Source organism: Neophocaena asiaeorientalis, unplaced genomic scaffold (assembly GCF_003031525.2).
Source record: "Neophocaena asiaeorientalis asiaeorientalis breed wild unplaced genomic scaffold, Neophocaena_asiaeorientalis_V1.1 scaffold540, whole genome shotgun sequence".
Taxonomy (NCBI): domain Eukaryota; kingdom Metazoa; phylum Chordata; class Mammalia; order Artiodactyla; family Phocoenidae; genus Neophocaena; species Neophocaena asiaeorientalis.
In genome coordinates, this window is record NW_020172141.1 from 5,863,364 (window position 1) to 5,878,306 (window position 14,943).

At 60.9% G+C, this 14,943-nt stretch overlaps 1 protein-coding gene across 1 annotated transcript in view; it reads right to left on the reverse strand.

Moving 5' to 3' along the window:
- The window catches only part of MPRIP (myosin phosphatase Rho interacting protein), a 122,628-nt gene that overhangs the window by 27,413 nt on the left and 80,272 nt on the right, over window positions 1–14,943 (reverse strand). The window contains 7 exon segments of the mRNA XM_024752140.1: window positions 1–336; window positions 2,646–2,755; window positions 6,630–6,719; window positions 8,985–9,053; window positions 10,092–10,148; window positions 11,657–11,761; window positions 12,544–12,685. The exon segment at window positions 1–336 is cut by the window's left edge and continues 22 nt beyond it. Coding sequence (XP_024607908.1) covers window positions 1–336; window positions 2,646–2,755; window positions 6,630–6,719; window positions 8,985–9,053; window positions 10,092–10,148; window positions 11,657–11,761; window positions 12,544–12,685 — 909 coding nt within the window.

The following is a 14,943-nucleotide window of genomic DNA, read 5'->3' on the forward strand; positions in this document are numbered from 1 at the left end:
GTGTCGTCGACGCTGGGCCCGTCAGCCGCGTCCACCGCCCCAAAGCGCTTGCGCCGTTCCTCCCGCCGCCGCGCACGCTCCCTCTCCAGCTCGCCGGGCTCCGCCTCGGGCCGTGTGGTGGCAGGCCCCGGGGCGCCGGCTCTCTGCTGGGCCAGGGCCTGCTGGATGGGTCGGAACTCGGCCCAGTCGAAGGTCTTGGAGCGGCCCTCCCGCCTGCGCTCACGGGCCCGGCTCCGCTTCTGCTCGGGGTCTGGCTCCCCGGGCTCCCCGTCCTGCTTCTCCCGCAGCCTCGTCTCCGAGGGGGAGCTGCTCCGGTCTTTGCCCTGCGGCAGCGAGCTGGGGCGGGGGAGACAGTTGGTCAGGCGGGGCTCCCGGCGACAGGGCCCAGCTCCCTGCTGTCACCACATGCCTTTTTCTACGCGGCTGTGGCTCCCACAAGGAAGGGGGAGACTCTGCCTTGACTCACTGACACGTCTGTGGAGGGAACCCCAAGTGGCACTGAAAAGGAGCCGCAGACAACGGCCCAGAGGTCTCCCGCAGGATGATAATGGGGGGGCCGCGAGCCCCTTCAGGCTGCGCCGGGCACGGCCACACCCACACAAGGCCACGTGGGAGGTAGACCCCACGGCACGCAGGCACTGGGCCGGCGGTGACGGAACAAGCGAGACCAACAACCGCTTCCCTTGAAAGGCTCATGGGTTTTTGATAAGCAGGTTAAGTAACACGGTCAGGTCTGTGTTTTGAAAAACCACTCTGGGTGGCTGGCGTGACAGACGGATCAGAGTGATGGCCCTGGGACCACCTGTGGGCCACGAGCCGGCACCAGGCAGGGGCTCACTGAACAGGACTTGAGCCCACCCGGGGCAGAGGTGAGCAGGAAGCAGGACACTCAAGGGCACCTCTGCCTGCCCAGCAGCTGGATGCGCCTCCCCCCACCTGCCCCACAGCGGAGGTCCCCAGGCAGGGTGCTGTAGGGCACTGGTTGTCGCCGTCCGAGGCAGAGGTCTCCGGGCTCCAAGGACAAGAGCCTGCGACCCTGGCCCGAGCCGAGTGGCCTCTGGTCCCGCCCAAGCCCTCAAAACAGGGTGGGAAGACCCCCAGCGCGGCGAGGGCTGGGCCTTGGGGACTCCAGGGAGCACCTGTGTTTGAAAGGTGGCCAAAGAGAAGGGAGCCTGCAAAAGAAGCATCCTCCCTGTCCCGGGAGGCGGCCCTGGGAGCTTCCAAGTCAAGACCACACGCTTGCACACAGTTTCTCCAGAACGGACCTTTTCAACAACGCCACTGAACTGAGAGCTGGCCCAGGCCTCGGACTGCATAAGCCATTAGGATGACACAACAAGCCGGACCCGCCACTATCCGCAGGAGAAGCAGCCCCTGCGACTCCCCACCAGACTGCACACCCGGGGGGCCGCGGTGTGCAGCTCAAACCCACGCTTCTGACATCCGTACCTGTTTCCAATAACTTTCCCGGGGCATGGCCTTGCTGCACTAAAAAAATCCCTCTTTTCCTCAAAGTATAAAAGCCCACACGGAACAAACTGGGTGAGGCAAGCACCCCGGCTGCGAGGCGGCTGACCCCGGAGTACACTGCTCATCAGGAGGACACTGTCCCCATGGGCTGTGGCCCCAACACGGAGGGGAGGCGCCCCTCCCAAGCCATGTGTCGCCTGAGCGCGTCCTTCCTGCCCTTTCTGAGGCCAGAGCCACACACCTGCGACATCCCAAGGCTAACGAACCCCAGCCGGGCCCCGACCCACCGCACGCAGCCTCCTCAGAGTACCCGGAAAGAGCTTTGGTCTCTGCTCCTGGTCGTAGAGACTCGGGAACAACCAGGTATTCTGTTCGTGCAATAAATGAAGGAATGAACAAACAATCGAACAGACAACACAGGACGGAGGACTGGAGAGAAGAGTCCTCCATTTAGGGTCCCTTCCTGCCTCCTTGTTCAAAGAGGTGCAGGTCACTAGCAAGGAGGCCAGAACTTGACCAAGGTGTGAGGCCGCCCTGGGCCAAGGAGCGCTCCGTGGGCACCAGGGTCGCCCCCTGGGCACAACCTCCAACACAAGAGAGTCACTCAAGAAGCATTTAAACGACCGGACCGAAAACCGCAAGCAAGAGGCTCTCAGAACCGGCGAAGGCGCCAAAGCCGTGAGGATCAGGGCGGCAGAGTTCTCGACATCACAGCACCAGCCACACACGGGGAGCTTCTCTGCTTTTTGTAAAATGAAAACTGCAGGTTTCTAACCATCAGGGCAGGAGGAGGAAGGTGTGGGGCGAATCACGAGGTTTATGAAGCATGGATGTTGACACGGGGAACAGTTTCCCAACTTTGGCCTCCAGCACCAAGAGATGCAAAGAGAGCTTTGTCACGGCTGCACGGAAATCCAGCAGATTCAGGAGTGAGGCGGAAGGATCAAGAAAAGGAAACGCTTAGGTGGCCTGTGAATGCGGCATCTGGAGCCGCCCTCACCCAGCCGTGGCTCAGTGCCCGGGCCCTTGGGGAGCTTCTCCCGCCGGCCAGGCCTGAGGGGGAGGGGTAACCTGAGGCAGAAAACCCAGAAGGCCAAGCGGAGAGTGAGTGGGCAGCGGACTGAAGGACGGCGGGGGAAGGCCGTGCTGGCCCCTCGGGCACCCTGCCGGCTCACCTCGTCACGTCTGGGGCAGAGGTCGGGCGGACGTGCTTCATGATGGCCTGGATCCAATTCCGCCGGATTCCAGATGTCATGGCAGAGAGGGTGAAGGCGCCCTCCTTTGTCTACACAGAAGACGAGGAGTTAGCAGTGACTGGCACCTCCCCACCCCTGAAGAAGGCCCCGCAGGGAGGCTGGCGGCCAGGTGGCCGTCCCAGGAGTGCGGTATGTGCCCCACTCGGGATGAACAGAGCTGGAGGGCAAAGGAGAGAGCAAAGCCGCAAACACTGTCATGGCTGTGGCTAACCCGGGCGTCCCCTCCCCACGGGACCCAGCAGGCCTTTACTTTTACTGACACTCCCTGCTCTTTAAGGAGCTCGCAGACTGGAAGGAAGGAGAACGTGCGTGCGGGGAGCAGCGGGAAGGGGCCAGGGCGTGGCAGGGCTAGGGAGGGTGGGCGAGTGGACGGGGAAGGGGTGCATGACCCAGGTGGAGGGAGTGGGCCTGGGGCGTGCAACCACGCACAACGGGCTCACGGGGTGACCGGGGACAGGAGTGGCAGGCACGAGGCTCAGTGGTGGCTGGGGCCCGATGGAGGCTGTGTCTGTTGGGCTGAGGAGGGGCAGGGAGACCTGCTGGGCGGCCGGGCTGGTTGTTCAGGTGATGAGAGGGGCTTCAGAGAGGTGGAGGAGGTGGCATGCACAGTGCAGCACTGACAGGCTTGTGTGGGGGGGCACCTCAAGGACAATCCCTGGACCCCCCACACACTTGGGTGAGTTGGTGGGATGCCAATCAAGATAAAGGACATCACAGGAGGGGGCAGCATGGGCAGTGGGTGATGAGTGGCCTGGAGACACAGTCCCTGTGGCCCTGAGCGGCCCACGCGGCTCCAGCAAAGCTGAGGAGGGGTGGGGATGCGGGTGGGGATGTGGGTGGTGGCTGCACAGAGTCCACTCCCCTGCCTCTGAGCCCATGGGCTCCTGTCTTACAGAAGTGAGGGGATCAGAACTCTTCAAGCTGCTCAGGCTACTCATAAATGGACCCATGAGACGTCAGCAAAACAGCTGATGGGAAGACACTGTTAGCAAGATGGGTTCAGGACAGGAGCTGGCATGGCCAGGGGCCAAAACTAAGAGAGCATCAGGGCACTGCAGAGCACAGCACGGCACGGGGTGACCTCGGCCCACCCCAGACCCCGCCTGACGCCCCATCTAGACCACAGCCCACCACCCACGTCCACTCCTCTCTCCCTCTGGTTCCCCCCAACGCAGGCCAACCGGGGTGGGGGGGGCGTGGCCTCCGGGCTCCCTGAAGTGCTGGCCCCCCCAGCCGTCTCCTGCTCCTGGTGTGCCGTTTATGGAGCGTGACCTCGGCCACCTTCTCCCACAACCTCAGTTCTCAGCTGCCACGAGCTCTCTCCCGGCCCCAGGCCCACACGCTGGCTGCTTGTCTACCGGTCTCAGAGGGCCCATCTCGGCCTCAAACGCACCACGGGCCAGGACGCTGCAGGCTCCGCCAACTCCCGCACACGGCTCGCCGCACTCTGGGTCTCCAGCCCTTGACCCTGCCCCTCCCTCTCCCGGGCGCCCCGCGCTTGCCAGACACCTGGCCTCCCGTCCCTGCTGCTCCACCAGATGCGTCTCACAGACACTCAGCTGCCTCCACATTGCGGTGCTTTCCACAACTCGGGGCAAGGCTGACTCTCAACTCAGCACTTAGGGCTTCCCCATGCCAACCCGCCAGCTTTTGCACTCAGCCCCCTGGTAGATGCCACCAGGTCTGGTGGCCAGGCCAGGGACAGCTTTGCCCCTCGAGATCCTAAAGCTCCCTAGTGACCCAGGCCGAGTCCCTCCAGGAAGCTGGCCTCCCGTGCTGGGCGCCATCTCTCCCGACTTAGAACTCCCAGTCCACGGGGCTCATGAGAAAGCCCCAGAACTCATAAGCTCACTGCCCCCCACCCAGGTAAAGTGACGAGGGGTCAGGCTGGTGGACGACATCAGCCAGGGAGCACAGGTGACTCAGAAACGCCCCATCTGTGACCAGGAGAGTCCCAGGTCACGGCCTTACTGCACAGAAAGTGACCTCTTAGAACATGATGATGTAACCTGCTCAGTGATGGGAATGGACGCATACCCCCAGGGTGCCCTGCCCAGAGAAGCCTGCCCTTCAAGATGGGGAGGTGAGAGGCTTCCCTGGTGGCACAGTGGTTAGGAATCCCGCCTGCCAACGCAGGGGACACGGGTTCAAGCCCTGGTCCGGGAAGATCCCACATGCCATGGAGCAACTAAGCCCGTGCACCACAACTGCTGAGCCTGCACTCTAGAGCCCGCAAGCCGCAACTACTAAAGCCTGCGTGCCTAGAGCCCATGCTCCACAACAAGAGAAGCCACCGTCATGAGAAACCCGCTCGCCGCAACTAGAGAAAGTCCGCGCACAGCAACGCAACCAAAAATAAATTAAAAAAAAAAAAAGATGGGGGGGGGGGGCTCAGCGTGCGGCCCACAATGCCAGAACTTGGCACCATCCCCAAATCTGTCCACAGAGAGGAGGCTAGAGGTCTAGCTCACTGAGCATATCTTTTCCTCCTAAAGGGACGAGGGGCAGAAGGGCATCAGATTGGCGCCACCTTCAGCTATGACTTGGTGCCCCCCACGGATGCCCTGCAGCCTGGTGGACTGGGGGCTGGATTTTTCCTTTTAATGAATTCATGGGCCTTCAGATCTGAACTCACTCCTCTGAGTTTGGTTAGTATTAGTCATTGCCACATGCTGCATCTAGGCTGAATCCACAGATACAGCTGAGTCTCTGGGCCCAAATGTCAGAAGGTGACGCTGCAGGAGTCCCAGCCGGGGAGCCCCAGTGTGACAGCTGTCAGGCCACTTGGTTCCTATCGCACGCCTAAGGCTCTCATGGGGGAAGAATTAGCTTTCCCCAAGGGAGGTCTGGCCTTTGCCCTGTGCCCTTGTGATGCACAGTGGGGCTAGCCAGACCAGAAGGACCAGCCATGCGGTGAAGGGCTGGGGCTCTGGCCATGCGACATCAGCCAGGCTCTGGGGGAGAGGGGGCTGGCACTTGCGTTTGACCATGTGGACAGCAGTTCAGTTGATCAGTTATGAAGCCTCTATAAAAACTCTGGACACAGAGGCTTGGGCCTGGCACCAGGCCTGAAGCTTGGGCGAGCTTCCCATGTTGGAAGCTCTGTGTGTCATCACATGTCAGCGCCGAGAGGGAAACACGTCCCCAAGGGCACGAGAGCTTCATTTAGGGCCCTCCTGTTCAGTCCAGTTCGCCACGCGTTGCTTCCTTGGGCTGGTACCAATCTGTATCCCTCTGCTAAAATAAATCTACAGTCCCAAGTACGGTGTTTTCCTGTGTTCTGTGAGTCCTTCTGGCAAATTATCAAATGTGAGGGTGGTCTGGGGCACCCTCAGACTTACAGGTGGCATCAGAGTGAGGGCAGACACGGTAGCCGGGGGCCGGTGCCCTCACCACGAGCCTCGCTACCTCTGAGCAGCCCTTGAACCCCGAGCTTTGATGACATGGCCAGTGAGGACTGTTTCATCTGTCCAATCAGATTATTTTTTTGAGGACGGGGCAATGCCTTGCTCGTTGGGAGGCCTTCACAAGATTGTGGGGAGAAAGGACTCCAGTGAGTGGGTAAGTGGATGAATGAAGGACAGAACAAGTGCATAAAAACCCAGCACCCTGAGAGTTAAGAACTCAACACTTTCACTCTAACTTCCCACATCCCACAACCTTCCAACTAGCCTGAACTCCAGCGTTTAAAAAATGGGAGAAAAAGAAAGAACCTTTGGTAAAAAAACCCTTTTAGACAGCCTTGAGAGAAAGATGCTAATGTCTTAATGTTTGCTGAGACCACAGATTGGGGGTGGGGTGAGGAGCTCCAGGGCAGAGGAAGGGACAGGATGAGGCACCAGCTGGTCAGGCCCACGGCCCCACCCTTGCACTCAGCCTCCCTGCAAACCCCACCCAGCTCACATGGATCTGGAAGCCATAGTTTCTCTGCACTGGGTACTCCGTGACATCATAACATGTAGACAAGTCTATCTCCCCATCCAAATCAGCCGCCTGCGGAGAAAATGAGGGATTTAGAAAGTAAAGGCCAGTGCCCCGTGAACTGTACATGCTCACAGGCAGGGCGCTGCCTACCGCACACCACCTAGAAGCATCCACACCACCATTTTTCACACATCCTGCCAAAGACATCCCATGCCCCTGGTTCTCAAACCTCCTTTACACTCCTAAAAATTGATGGTGCCAAAGAGCTTCTCTTTATGTGGGTTGTACCTACGGATGATATCTGCCTTATTAGAAATTAGGAAAAAAAATTGAAAAAAATTTATGCATTGAAGTACACAAACCCATTTCATTTTTTAACAAAAAGTATCATTTTAAAAAAAACAGCAAGAGATTTTTGCAACTCTTTTTTTTTTTTTTTTTGCGTTACACGGGCCTCTCACTGTTGTGGCCTCTCCCGTTGCGGAGCACAGGCTCCGGACGCTCAGGCTCAGTGGCCATGGCTCACGGACGCAGCCGCTCCGTTGCATGTGGGATCTTCCCGGACCGGGGCACGAACCCGCGTCGGCAGGCGGGCTCTCAACCACTGCGCCGCCAGGGAAGCCCTGTTGACATGTCTTGGTTGAAGCATATGAAGACGGTCTGGCCTCACACAGACACGGGATTGGAAAAGGGAAGTGAATTTTAACAGTCTTTTCAAAAAGACAGTTGTGGCTGTTCTCCTTTGACAAGTGGTAGTTTCTTGAAGGTGAACTGCGAAGGGGATACTTTCTGTCCTCTGCTGCATTAGAACCCATGGTTCTACCCTGCTCCTTGAGGGGGTCTTTCACCCCCACATGATCTGGTGACACTGTCTCGTCCTCTGGAAGAGCCCCCAGATACTGACGTTTCCTTGTACAGGAGCAAACACTGCATTTGTTATTATCACCACCTGTTCAGTCAGGAGAGTCTGTAAGCTCGGGGGAGACTGTCAAGTTAGTGATGGTGAACACAAGTTTTCCAAAGTTCCAGTTTTGCTTGGAAGCTCAAACGGAATCACTGGTAACAATTCCGTCGGTCGTTTTCCTTGAAGGAAGAGACTCACTTGGTTCATTTTTAAGAAAACGTCTGCCGAACACCCAAACCGAGCGAGCACTTGTGCGTCGTCCATTCAGGCAGAGGCCGTGGGCCGCGAGGAGAGGTGGCCGGCGGGGCGGGCGGCGCAGGCAGCGGGCGAGTGCTCCCCCGGGACGGCCGTCACACCTGGACAAGCAGCCAGAGCAACCTCTGCCAACCTCCCGTCTCACGTCACAGAGTATTACCGAAGGGGGCGCCTTCCCTGCTCGGTTACGGCCCTTTCTGTAACTTCACAGTGCGTGGCGGTGAAGGATGCACGGGGCCAGCCACCTGCTCCTGCAGCGTGACCAGGCTGAGGCACCCATCAGTGCAAAGGCCAACACAACGGAAAAAGGAAATGGCATCGCAGTTTTATGACACTATTTTTGTTACAGAAGAATCCCTGAACGGGTCTCCAGGGGTCCACAGACCATGCTCTGAGAACAGCCAAACACCCATGCTCCTGTGGCCCCTGACCTTAGGCTCCCCCAGAGACCCACCACCCACACTGCTCTACATCTGTGCTTGTGTCACTAACGTCCTTCCACTGCAGTCCAGACAGAACTTAGTGTCAGGGTATATAAGCAGCCCCTAGCGTTAGACATTTAGGTTCTTTCAGATCTCCTGCTGTTATAGAAGCGCAGGAACCACTGACATGGAACACATCTCTTTCTTCACATGTGGGAGTATATCTGAAGGATTCCTGGAGTGGAATGCAAGGGAAAAGGTGCAGAAACAGACTTCCAAGTTGCTCAAAATAGATGATTTTTTTTGTAGGTGAAGAAAAAAAGAGCCCCTTCTGTTTGGTGTTCGACCATGGAATCAGGACTCTCAACCAGGCTGGCCAAGTTCACCTGCCACGTCCCATCCTTGTCCAGAAAACAAGGGGCAAGATTTAGTTCGGTTCTTTAAAGACTCAATTCACCACAAGATCTCTGTATAGAAAGAACAAAACCACTCACCCTGAGTTTTAAAACAAGACGTCTTTCAGTGTTCTTCAAAGAACACAGACAAGAAAAGCCACTGAAACCCCCGTACCTGGGTGCCGAAAGCAGGGCCTAGAGAGCCCACTTTCCAGCAGGAACCAGCCCCGGGAACATCAGACTCCTCTGCAGATCTGGACTGGGCTACCCGTCCACCCGGAGGGGACTTTGGCCCAGGAACAGCGGTGCCACCTGGACCTCCCCTGTCCCTACAGAGGAACGGAGCTGAGACACTCACCTCCTCAGCCACCGAGTCCCTGTAGAACCTCAGGCTTTGATCAGCAAGGACAAACCAGTGTTTCTTCCACTGAAAGAGAAGGGAAAACCAAGACTCAACTCCCACACTTCCCACTCTGAGGCACCCAACAGCCAGGGTCCTGGGGCACCTCACTGGGCACAGGTAACGCAGAGGGCAGGCGGCCCCTCCCGCTGGGGGCAGACACACACAGGACTCCACTCGGGCCACGGGCAGCCATGCGCGCACAACCTCTCCCTGGCGACGAGGCGGTGCGGACAGCTATGGTGGGCCATAGGCTGCGTGTGCTCCGCCCGCAGAGGCGTGGCTGCTGAGCGGGGCTGCGGCTCCAGAGGCTGCAGATAGGCGCTGGGCCCCTAAGCCAAAAGGAGGCCACCTGCAAGCCACGGCCACCCCCTGGCTAACCAGAGGGGCGCCCACCTGCCGCCGGCAGGAGCAACCCAACCGGCTGGCCTCCCAAATCTTCACCGTGAGGAGCAAGGCGGGGAGGCTCGAGGCTCCAGGCAGGGCCAAGGGGATTGAAGTGGTAGAGAGAGAAGAGGGCATTTGGGCACGGTCACTCAGGAAGCGGGGAGGGGACTCTACGGGCCTCTCGGTGGGACCCGCAGGCTCATCCTTCCGCCTCCTGGGAGGCCTGGCCTCCACCCCAGCAGCCACGAATGGCTCGATCTTCCTGCTTAAGTCCACTGCTCCCCGCAGAGCCGCGACTGCACCCTGGCTACTGGCTCCACCCCACAACCAGAAGGCCCTCCTGTCCTGGGGAAGCCTGGGCTCTCGGGACACTTCTGGGAAAGGTCACCAGGTGGGGAGCCAGTGCCGCAGCACGTCCCCAGGCCTGATGCTGAGACCCCATCGGGAGCAGGAGAACAGTCCCTGCGCTGGCAGCGGGCAGGCCGGCGGCCCCCACCCCCACTGCACCCCCAGTTCTGAGGAGATGGGGTCTCGGCCACTACCCTGGTCCCCAAGATGAGGGGGTGTGCTGGAGGCGGGGGACAGGGCCAGCGCTCACACACCCGCAGGGACAAGGCCAGCTGAACCTCACGCCTGCTCCCCGGCGCCTCAGGGACCACAGCAGCTCTGGCCACTCACCTGGCCATCTTCATACTGCCTGGTCAGCCAGCCTTTCTTGAAGTTCAGCAGGTCGGGCTAAGAAAGGAAAAAAAAGAACAGTTGAGAGGAAAGCATCGGTGTCCCGGTTCTGGGTAAAGGGTGACTGACAAGGCAGCTCTCTCTCCCCCAATGAGGGGGCCCCGGAAAGGGGCCTATCCACCTGCCAGAGGAGCCCCCGTGGCCCCTCACCCTGGCAGGGGCTGCCAGAGCTGCTCCCCGGACGCACGTCTTCGAGGAGGGCGAGGCCCCCTCACCCCGTGAGCAGCACAAGTGGGGCTGCCTGACTGCTGCGCCCGCAGGGCCGCCCGGAAGGCAGAGAAGAACGGCCCAGACAGAGTCACCCGGCATTTCGCGTGGAGGGAAGCTGTGCAGCGATGGCTGAAAGGAGAGCTGAGAAGTTCTCACAGAGGCCACAGGAAGACTGAGAGCAGAGACCACGCCTGGTGTGAAGCAAGACACAGCAGCAAGCCTGCCAAGACCCTCAGGCCACTGACCTGCCAAGATGAGTCTGAGTCTCCGTTTCCCTACAAGAAGCAGAACCAGGAGCGCAGGCACTGAACGGGGCGCTGTCCCTGCTGTTCCCTCTGGCACCTGTGCGCCAGAGCCTGAGGAGCAGCCTGAGAGCACCTCGAGGGCCGCAGGCAGGCAGCCCCCTGGGCCTGGCTTGTGTCACACATCGGGGTGCAGGCAAGGCCAGTGTGGAAAGAGATGTGGCCCACTGCTCCCCTCGGCCCATGTGCTCTTCTACAGCCATCACGACCAGAACGGGGCTGTGACATCTTTTTCTATTCCAAGGACCCAAGGAGGGTTTAAGAGAACACATGCCACGTAGTGGGACACCCATCAGCCACATGCGTCCTGGAGCCTCTGCTCCAAACCCGCGAGCGAAACCCAGACTCCAGGCAAGAAAGCCTCCACCCTGGCCCCACGGCTCCAAGTCAGGTTGCCGCTGGAGGCCCCACGCCTGGGAGGGGCGGCATCAGCCCCAGGCTCCTCGGAAGGCTGAGGACAAAGCAGAGAAGGGCCCATACAGCTGCCAGCTGTCCTCACTCCTGGAACGCTGGCCTGCCACTCGGGGCTCCCCGAGGGAGCGACGGGCCCGCTCGACCCGCCTGACCACTCCCTACCTGCACCCGATGGCTACGGCCCCCATGCCCTGGAGCGAAGGCTGGGCCCCCTCCGTGGTGACCCCACGAACAAGACAAGTGCCCAGCAAAAGGGGGGCTCCCGACTCCAAAATGTCACAGAAACAAACACCCAAAACAAGAAGAACGGAGGTTCGTCCTGTGGCCCTGATTCCCCGGAGCCAGAATTCCGCCGCTCTGGCCAGGTGGCCGCCTCCGCTGGGACCTCAGAGCTCAGGATGCCCACGCAGCCCAGAGAAGGGGCAGAAACACGGCACCTGCTTCCCACGCACAGACGTGGGGCCCGTGCACAGAAGGGACGCCAGCGCGGAGGCACAGGCAGCAGCAGCGAAGAGCCCAGGGGACAGAAGCAGCAGGAGCAGCGTCTCCAGGCCTCGGAGCGCGGGCGCCCGGGCTCACCGTCAGGGAGGGCTCCGTGGACCTCCTGTCCAGTGACTTGGCTCTTCGGTGTGGAGACAGGGGGGAGGCCGAGGCGTCCGGGAGAGGAGCTTCGCTGGGGAGGTCCTGTGGCAGAGAGCAGCCCCGTCAGCACCAGCCAGCCCCTGGGCAGCCGGAGCTGCGGGAGGGCCGGGCTGCAGGGCCATGTTCCGGACGAGGAGGGGGCACTCTGCCGTCTGGGCTCCCTCAGCACCTCTGCCCGTGAGGACAGGACCTGCGCCCAGACTCCTAGTCCCACGCCTCCAGCTGCCCGCGGCCGGGGCCGAGCCACCCTGGTGGGAGAGCAGCCTTTTCTTGCAGACGCACCAGCCACGTGGCTCTCCTGGCCCCCGTCCTCCCCGGGCCTCGTGGGGTCACAGAGGGAAGACGCTGGGCTCTGTGCAGTGAGCACTAGGGCCCCTCTGAGCCCAGAGAGAACAGGAGGAAGACGGAGGGCAGACTCAGGGGGGCCACGAGAGGCGGGTGGCCCAGGAGAGGTGGGTTTCAGAAGCGGAATCCACCTTGGGGACTGGGCAGAGAGAAACTGGGGCTGTGGCCACCACCCGAAAGAGAGAGGAAGGAAAAGTATTCAGCCTCGCGGCCCGACTGCCTCAGAGATGAAGAGACTGGCTCTGGTTACGACCTGGGACCAAAAAAAGGCTCACGAGAGCTGGACGGAGTTCCGAGAGGAAGACGCAGAAGACAGGCCTCACCCTCAAGATGGGGAAGGAGATGAGAGACCCGAGAGAGAACCAGGAGATGCGAGCGGGAGGCCGGGCAGAAGATCGTCCGGGTGTGAGTGGGGCCTCGGTGGGTGTGGGGGCCTCGTGCTGACCCTGCCCCCGCCGCCCCGGAGCCCGAACGCTCACCCGCTTCCGGGGGAAGGCCCTCTTCTCGCTCCGGCCCTGGCGAGTATCGCTGGACAGCGAGGGCCCGGCTGACACGTTGGTCTCCATGTGCTCTGCCTTCTCGATGTCCAAGGCCTCAAATTTCTCTATTACCTGGGACCTCCTGCAAGAGAGAGCATGAGGCGGCTGAGGGGGAGACAGGGTCCCCCAGAGCCCGAGGGGACGTGGTCCGGAGTCTCGGAGGGGCTCCCGCAGCCAACACCCCACGCCTGGCTCGCCCCAGCTTCCGGGCTGCCCTCGCGCAGGGCCCCGGCAGTGCACACCGCTCGCTCAGCCAGCTCGCCTCGGACACCCCTGCTCCCTCTCCCACCTCCGCTGAGGGGGCCCTTTTGGGGGGCTGCCAGCAGTTCATGGGCAAGGTCCTTCCCTTCCACCAGACGCTTCCTTGCCCTCCGCCTCCCAGCCCCCACACTGGAGTCCCCGCACGCTCTGTCGCTCTGCCGTGCTGACGAACTCGGCAGTCACACGCTCAGCGCTCGGCACCCTCTCCTGAGCCAGACGCATCAGAAGGCAGCCAGCACCTCGGAGGGCCCCGTCCTCATCACATTCCTCGCAGGTCTGATGCGGCCCCCACCCCAGGGCATCCAAAATTTAGCAAGAAAAAGACCCACGAATTAACATTGTTTCTGCCAACAGTAAAAAGAATCAAAACCCAAATTAAAAACAAAGCAAGTTGATTTCGTGTGAAAGGGCGGGCGGCATCGTCAGGCCATCTACGGCTGGAGACGGAGCTGAGATGGGAGCGAAGCAGGCGGAGGAGGGGCGAGTAACGTCACACAGCGACACAGCAGGAGGAGGTGGAGAGGGGCAAGACCTGAAAGAAAATAAGGCTGGAGAATGAATAAACAGAAAAGGACTGCTTGTAAAAATCAAATCATGGTAAATCAAAATTATTCAAAGAATTAAAGTAGCAAAAACCCGAGGTGATCACTGAGGAGCGCGACCAGTGAGGAGCCGCGAGCAGCCGCATGGGGGACACGCCCTCAGGGGCTGCCCGCGTGTCTCCGGCCAGAGGCCTGTCCTCCCAGAGATGCCGCCCAGGCAGGCGCCCCGAGATCGCCTCACACGGAGGGCTGTCCTTGCATCTGGACGAGCAGCAGAGTCGAGGGCACCTAGTGAAGGGCCGCTGGGCCCAGAAGCCTAAAGTCTAACTCCATGAGGAAGTGGGGGAACCGGCCCCCATCCCGAGGCCCCGGAGGCCAGCTCGCCCTCGGGAGGCGCACAGTACAGGCGGCTCTCAGGGCTTCTTCCTCAGGAAGGCAGAACTCCTGGGGACCCGGCTCCCTGTGAAGCCAGGGCCTGCGGCGCTCTCAGCTCCCGCCGAGTCTCCTCCAAGGACAGAGCTGTCCTCAGGCAGCCTGCGGGGCCAGCAGCGGTGCGGCCGAGGGGGCAGCAGGGGAGCGAGCGAGCGCGGGAAGCCGGGGCGGCGGGAGGGCCTGGGAACCACGGGGAGCTCTCGCGGGTGCTCGGGCTGGCCGGGCGGCTAAGGTGGCCTGTCCTCAACCGACCTGCCGGGTTTAGAGGACACTCCAGGCCCGCTCACAGGCCTCGGTGCCGCCACATGCAGAACGAGAGCTCTTCCAACTGACCCCGGGACCAGAAAGCCCCAGGAAGGCCTCGAGGAGCAGCGCCCGGCAAGGCACAGGCGAATCGCATGCTGCGAGCCGGCCATGGCCGCGAGGGGGTCAGAGGAGCGGACAGGGCGGCGGCACCTGCCAGGGAGTCAGCCACGGTTGACTCTGCCAAGTGGGGCCTTTGAAACTTGGGTCCATTGAAGCCCTGCAGGTGTGACGGCACAGGCCTCCCAGGTGGGCCAGTGATGGGACGGAACCCGACCTCTCCAGGCTGCCAGCCAAGGCGCAGACAGGACCGCCGGCAGCTGGTTCTGGGGTCAGTCACCAGCAGTTCAACCAGGGCCAGGGCCCCCACGCTCAGTCCGCAGCAGCTCGCCACCCGAGAAGGATTACTTCCGGGCCAGGGCTCGTCAGGAAACCCACCCCTGAGGTCCCCCAGTCGGGCTCCCGGGCAGCCGCCACTCTGGGTAGCTGTGGCCGGCGTCCTGCCAATGTGGGGTTCTGTTCTACATCACCAGAGACAGGAATCCAATCCAGCACTGGGAGGGGTGGCTACTCAGGACCAGAGAGCAGGCCTCGGAGAGTGACAGCAGCCAGTCAGACGTCATGAGGGGTCAGTAGGAAAGTGACGTGACAGTGTTAGGATGCAGCGCGGAGGGGCCCCAGGGCAGCCTGCACCAGGTGAAAGCACATCCCCGTGGTAGCAAAGAGCAGGCGGAAGCAAAGCCCCAGAGATGCCGTGTAACCTGGGCTGCTAGCTGAGAGGGGAACTCCAAGCCAAGCAGGT